General features: G+C 35.0%; 2 protein-coding genes across 3 annotated transcripts; both read right to left on the reverse strand.

Moving 5' to 3' along the window:
* Positions 1-231: 231 nt before the first annotated feature.
* On the reverse strand, positions 232-4,472 carry LOC137830664 (uncharacterized). 2 transcript variants are annotated; one of them, XM_068638127.1, is made up of 7 exons: positions 4,262-4,469; positions 4,106-4,156; positions 3,855-3,906; positions 3,466-3,524; positions 3,209-3,254; positions 474-594; positions 232-443 (listed from the first exon to the last, which is right to left on the reverse strand). In XM_068638127.1, exons 1-7 carry the CDS (start codon positions 4,385-4,387, stop codon positions 422-424), a joined length of 477 nt encoding a protein of 158 aa, XP_068494228.1. In that variant the 5' UTR covers positions 4,388-4,469; the 3' UTR covers positions 232-421. The 2 variants fall into 2 exon arrangements, with proteins under 2 accessions (XP_068494228.1, XP_068494227.1); XM_068638126.1 differs by having other exon boundaries at positions 232-594; positions 4,262-4,472.
* Positions 4,473-6,261: 1,789 nt separating this feature from the next.
* LOC137830665 (dirigent protein 22-like) lies at positions 6,262-7,129 on the reverse strand. Its single transcript, XM_068638128.1, has one exon. It carries the CDS (start codon positions 6,932-6,934, stop codon positions 6,383-6,385), a length of 552 nt encoding a protein of 183 aa, XP_068494229.1. The 5' UTR covers positions 6,935-7,129; the 3' UTR covers positions 6,262-6,382.

Genomic DNA, 7,129 nt, shown 5'->3' on the forward strand with positions numbered 1-7,129 from the left:
ATTAGCCTTATATTATATACTATGGGAGTGAGAGAAGAAAGTATGAGATGAATTTAGGAGTAGAACAGAGCAAGACCCTAGCAGAGCATATGAAGCCCATTCAACTGCGTAGGGCTAGAATTGGTTTTGTAAATTAATCTTACAGATAAAACGACTAAAAAAATTGGTTGACTTGAATTTTACTAAGTTATCTTTCTTATCTGCTTTCCCTTGAAACACTACAAATTACAGTTAAATAAATGGACTTATTATCACGGGATAATAGTAAAATATATAAACAAGGATTATTCACATAAGCATTTCTGTATGGAGTAACAAAAATATTATAGAACTTTAACAATCCTAACCATCCACAAGACGGTAATGCAAACAAAATTGGTAGGTAATGTATTTTCCTTGTAAGTCCACCCGAAAGGAATCATCAGAGCCTCTTGAGATGCTGAGTTTTGGAACTGTAGTTCTCTTCAATATGTGTTTTGGAACTGTAGTTCTCTTCAATATGTCGGGTAAGAAGAGAGATTCCATAATGTGAGCCACTCGAGGCAGCATAATAGGATGTTACAGTGAGTTGAGTGAACTTTGGAAGCACATAACCTAAAAATTCCACATGTATCCACATTACTATAAGGTATTTAAAGCATATAGTATCATCGCCACAATAAACTACAAGACTTAATATTAATACACCTCTAAGTGATTTTTCTTATGAAAAGTGTATGGCATACCACATGGCAAATAACATATGCTAGTGTAAACATCAGTTCAAACCTATAAGCAATATTGATAAAAGAGTCTGCATTTCAAGTATCAATTACCAAATATTACATCTTAATACTAAAGTAGTCAACTGAAACAAATAAAGTTGCAATTGCAGCAAAGCAATGCCATTTAGGGACACCAACTTCTGCAAAGCTCCACTCGAGTCACCTAATGGGGTTGCCAGAAGTTGTGGCATGAATTGTCATATGACCTAAACACAGCATTACAACCACAATGATTCCTCAAAATTGGAATCTATTATGTCTTTTTCATTTCTTTTTAAACAAAATCCCTTTTCTACCCTCTCTGGAGCTGGCAAGATTTCTATTTTTTAAATTTTAGGTAACTCCGTTTTGTTCTCCAAACAGTCAGGCGTGCATAAGCGGTCAATTGGTCATGACTGCAGGTTGCAAGATGGCAAGGGCTGAACTTGTTAGGACTTACGATACAGGACAGAAAAGCAAAATACTAGGGAAAACGCCAAGAACTGAAAGAGAACTCCCCAGTATTATTGTTAGCTTCAATGAAATATGCGTAAACGACTTTGGAGATGAAGCTCTGTCCCCCCTCACCACAGTAGTATTGCAAAATTCAAATGGACCTCTCCCTCTCAAACCCACCTGACACTACCCCTAATAGCACAACAAACTGTTTAACAACCAGCCAGCTCTGCTCAGCCTAACATTTCTTGATTCTCCGCTAGATTTCCCTTCTTCACTCCTCTGGTAAACCCTGCAAACTTCAGGCCGCGTATCATTAACTCTCCTTCAAATTCATGGTCCCTATCACAGCCCTCCACTTGAATAATTTCCTTGTCCTCAAGACAAAATGTGGCAACTAAGTAATCAATAGATTTTCCCTTCCATTTCACTAATCACTGGTGTACAGCCTCTCCATGCTTGAGGTTGTAAATTCTCACTTTCGTCTCTAAAAATTGTTAGGGTTACTTACAGTACTCCCTAAGATTTATAAATTACGGCATTAGTCCTTGATATTCAAAACTGAAATATCATTCATCCCTGACATCAGTTCACATCAAGTTTAAAGAGACATACCTGAGGTAAATGGTGAACCTTCAACCAATTTTTATTTGTAATCTTCCAATGCTCATCAGGCTGCAGCCCACTCAAACAAAAGTTTATATACTATTATGGCAAGTGGGATGACCTGGATGAACTTCAATGTTTTGATAAATTGTTCAATAGACCCTCTTTGCCTCAAGTCAAAAAACTCTTTGAAAGGATTTTTGAATTCCCTAATGTATCAAGCTACTAAAAGCTCTCTTGAATTTTCCCCGTGTAGGATGATAGAGATCGGAAGGAATAAGGTAAGAGATTGAATCTTACTACAGGAAGACAAACTCCCTGTTCCACACTCCAGCAGAGAAATACTACTCACCTTAGTGGCCCACACTATCCACATCTGTTCCTCATAAACCATCCAGTCCCTCACTTCCTCACAACTTGAGCATCACTAACTACCATCTCACTTACCCTTTTCTTTCTTCTAGAATATACTTTCCAATTGGCTGGATTTTTTTGGCTTAAACTGGAAATGTGATCCACTTCCCTGTTGGGCTCAATGGCCTTATCATTAGAAGATCCTATTTGCCAGAAAAGGTTATACCAGTGGATTGTTGACCCTTACATGCTTAGCTTAAGCAACTAATCCTTAATGAACATCCAGGTATTTTGGACTTCGAAATAAACTTCAACTCGACTTATCCATCCAACAGGTTATAGGGAGCTTCACCTTTCTAATGGATATACAATACTCCTCCATATGGTGTACCTTGCATCCCAACTAAGAAGGAACACACCTACCGTTAATTTCCAGCTGCGGAAACCCCAGTATTTACTTTTCAGTGAAATATACAATTTAAACCTAACTTAAACCAACAAAACCAGCTTATAAAATGAGGATTATCTCCACTTACATACTATATTTTGGCATTATTTCAAGTTGAAGTGGAACTTTGGCTTTTCTCCCAATTCAGATGATTATAGGTAGTAAAAAATATCGTCTCTTTTGTTACTAAAACTAATGTCTTTGGTATTATCAGTTAGACCTTTAACTTCGGATGCGAGTAATGAGTTTTTCATGCATTTTCAATTATAGTTAGATGATACGTTAGTTGTGATTGTAAGGCTATTTTTCCTATTTCAGTCATCATACATGCATCTATATTTGTTTGAATATTATTTCGTATACTGGGATCTTGTACTCCATGTTACTAGCACACATACTTGTGTCCTATACCCAAGGTAGTATCCTTGGAATAGGAAAAAGCAAAAATAAATGGGGTATAACGTATCATTTCATGCTTCCTTTTATGTTAAAGCCAATGCCGTGCAACAGTTGTCAAATACTCAGCTATGACTCTGTGAGCACTATTAGAAATATAAGGAACCAAATTTAAGCCTAAGATGTAGGCATGTGCAGAAGTTACCTCCAAATGCAGCACTTAAGCCAGAGAATATCAACAATGGAGGAATCTGTGAACAAATCATCAAATAAATAAGTTAACTATAGAATAAAACCCAACTCTATGGTACATGACGGCATCTAATATGCTAAGTATAAAGGAAAGCGTAAATAAGTTGAAACCAAATTCAATACAAAGTTTATTCAAAGCATCAACAAAGCATAAAGCCAGGTAATTTTAATTTGCAAAGCAAACTCAAAAGTCAATCAAGGTCTACATACCCCGACTACAAAAGGAAGCCACTTCGGTCCCTTCAGACCCTTTTGAAGATATGGTAAACCTACAACCAAAGATAATTAGCAATATCCTCAACAAAGAAGGAACGTGAATTTTAATTTTAATCCATAAGCAGCACAGAGGATTTAACATCGTCTCTAGATTTTATAATACAACAACGACGACAAAGCCTTATCCCACAGCGTGAGCGCGGCTACATATGCATCCAACGACAGAGTTTGGCTCGATTACAAACCAAAATTTCAAAAATATTAAAATGTCCAATTAAAATATAATTCCTAACTAAAAAATAAATAGTTAAGACATTAGATACCAAATTTAATTTAATCTCCTATGGTTTACCGCAAAGAAGAAAACAGATAATTAAACTTACCTGTATTCAAACTATGAACTGCACTAAGCATACCACCAATCCCCGAGCCAGCCTATTCAACGGCAAACACAAAGACAATAAGCATCAAGAAAGAACACTCATAAAACAAACGTAAAGTCAGAATTCGAACCTTGAATTCAAAAAACAAAAATCGCAATTCTTCATTAACCTCAAAGGCATTAGAATATTAAAATCAATAGCAATGATACGATAACCTCAAAGCGGACCCAATTGGGAAGAGAGGAACTTACGACAGCAGTGGCGTCGTGCAAGACGGGAGTGATGGTCCACTCGCCCCTTTCCTGATCGCAAAACAAAGACAATTTGGTTGAGTCAATTCATCGAACACCTTAAGCGCAGTTAGAAACAAGGACGTTGAGAAAAAAGAGAGTGAGAAAAATACTAACGGAATTAGGGTTGAGGAGAGAGAGACAGCGCGGGCATCGAGGGGAACCGAGGCCAGGGTTGAGGGTGGGATCGTGGTCCAGATTCCCTGTTCTTAGCTTCTCTTCGTAGACCTCTCGAGTACCCATTCTTCTCTCTCTGCGTGCTACTTCGATCTGTGTTAGTCACTGAAAAGGTTTAGAAAGAAGAAGAAGAAGAATGAAAATTCGCATTTTACTGTATTTAAAATCTATTTATATTTTCTTTATGATGTGTTTATCTTTTAGATCATATTTTTATTTTATGAGATACACATAAAAAGATGTTATAACAATATTTGAATAATATCTCTTTATATCTTACGATAGAAAATTTATTCAAATACTTTTTCAGAATAAAAATATATATTTCCCAAGTTGTAAATTTTCGAAAAATAAAATAGCTCGATAAATGTTGTTAGAGGTAATCTTTCTATAAATTAAAAGTGGATTCCATGAAATGGGTAATTTAAAAAAAAATATAATTGGATAAGTTGTATTTATAGAAATGATTTTTAAATAAAAAAATTTATAAAAATTTTATTTTTTTTAAGAAGAAGTCGTGATTTTTAATTTTTTTCATATTTTCATTGAAGTAGCACGTTTTTAGATTTTATTTATTTATTTTTTAATTATATAATTTCTTTCATAAGTCTTGCTTCAAATTATGTTTTTAAAATGCTACTGCTGAAACTATATTCATTAAAAGTACCTTAACTTAGCAACAAGAAAATCAATCAATATTTACTCAAGATTCAATTAACCACAAAAAGATTAAAAAAGAGCAAAAAATTATTAAGAAAAGAGAGAAATTATCAATAAAAAATATATATATAAAAAAAAACAAAGAGCATAAAATAAATTATAAATAATTCCCATGGTTTTATTTAGAATGACCTTATTAATCATGTTTTTCTTCTTTCTAACTCATATAAATTCTCTTCCAATCCATTTTACAAATAAATCCTTCTTTCATCTCCTTCATATAATTTAGGTTGAATATTAATTAGGATGAAATGTTTAAATTAGGATAAACTATTTAAATATCTTATTTTTTATTCTAATTCCTAAAAATATAAACAAATTTCACACAGTACAAATTTCTTTCTTATTATATCATTATTGTACTTTATTTGTATATCTGTATATTGTTTATTTATTTAAAACATACAAAATTTATACGAAACTGAAAACACATCACTAACATTATCCATACATTAATATTTTATGAGGATTTTATCTTTAAAAAACAAATTAAAAGAAAAGAATTATATAAATTATAATTATTTGATTCATTGATTCATATCGATTCATTAAAATTATATAAAATTATATTGGATATAGAATTATATTTGTACCGACATCGAACGATCGAAGGTTGCACATTAAATAAATAAATAAACGTGGTTACAAGTGGAATATAAACCGTGTAACTTCAAATGAGTCAAAGACACTCGTAAAGCACTCTCTTAATATCATAATATCAGGAACCACAACCACTAAACAAGCATGTCTCTAGCAATCGGTTACTTGGCCCACACAGCTAAGACCCAAGTCAACCTATTAAAAGAACTTTTGAAAAGGGAGAAATGTACGTTTTTAAGATAATATCAGAGAAATTTAACTAAACACTAGCACTGACTTGAGCGTCAGAGTGCAATCGCAGGTACCCGCCGACTGAACGAGCGCGCAAGAAAGAAGAAAGACTTTTAATAACTATAATATCAACGTAGATCAACATCACTCAAGCCCGACATCCACACAAGTACAATATTGATATACCGAAATTAAGAATTATATTCAACATACCGGAATAACTAGTATTTATGTTTTTGAATTATTATAAATTTGTAATATTTAAATATTTAATAAAGTGTGAGATATTCCGGTTAGCTGCAAAACTATTTTTTACAATTTAAAAGAATGTGTTAAAAAATAAAGATAATTCAAAGGAACCAATAATAAAAAAACATGAAAAAGTATAATTTAGTGAAAACAAGTTGAATCCGAATTGACTTGGGAACATATTATTAGCAGAATTTAAAGAAGAAAGATAACTAAGAAAACGTGATTTGCAATAATAGCGTTTTTTAAAAACAAAAGCCTTCAGTAATGGAAAACATAAACGTTATATTCCACAACAGCTTCCAACAGACCAAAATAATGCGTCTTCGCCGTCGCATACCCGCGGGCAAACCGGAACAGCCCGCTGCCGCCGACCACCGGCATCTCCCTCACGGCCGATTGCACCGTGTTCCGCCCCAGCACGGCTAGGCTGCTCCCGTTGTACTTCCCCTCGGTGAACACGAAGTTCATGGCCATCAGAAACCCCAGCTCAGACGTCGACGCCGACGCGTAGATCCCCTGCGCCCTCCCGACCACTGCGGAGGCGGCGTCCGGGAGCTCCGTGAGCGGGTCGTCCATCATGACCACCGCGCCGAACATCGTCGGGGACTTCTCCGTGGCAGGTGCCGCCGCGACGCGCACCGCGGTCTGGTTGGTGCCGGCAACGACGTCGTGGAGGAAGAAGTGGAGGTGGCTGAGCTTCTGCGGCTGGTCGAGGCCTAAGGAGGAAGGGGAAACGGTTTTCACGAAACGGTGCGTTTTGGCGGTGGTGACAGAAGAGAAAAGGAAGAAAAAGAAGAGGGAAGTGAGCATTGTTTTGCGAAAGTTGTTTGAAGAAGAAAACTGTGAAATGAGAATGATTAAGCACTTCTCACATAATCATTGTTACAGAACCTTATAAATATGCTATAATTATTCTACATACACCATAAAAACTTATATAATTCACTCTTAATATTAAATATGAAACTTATTATAACTATGTTATAATCTACAATTTAATAATAA

This window comes from Phaseolus vulgaris, chromosome 7 (genome assembly GCF_000499845.2).
Source record: "Phaseolus vulgaris cultivar G19833 chromosome 7, P. vulgaris v2.0, whole genome shotgun sequence".
Classification (NCBI taxonomy): domain Eukaryota; kingdom Viridiplantae; phylum Streptophyta; class Magnoliopsida; order Fabales; family Fabaceae; genus Phaseolus; species Phaseolus vulgaris.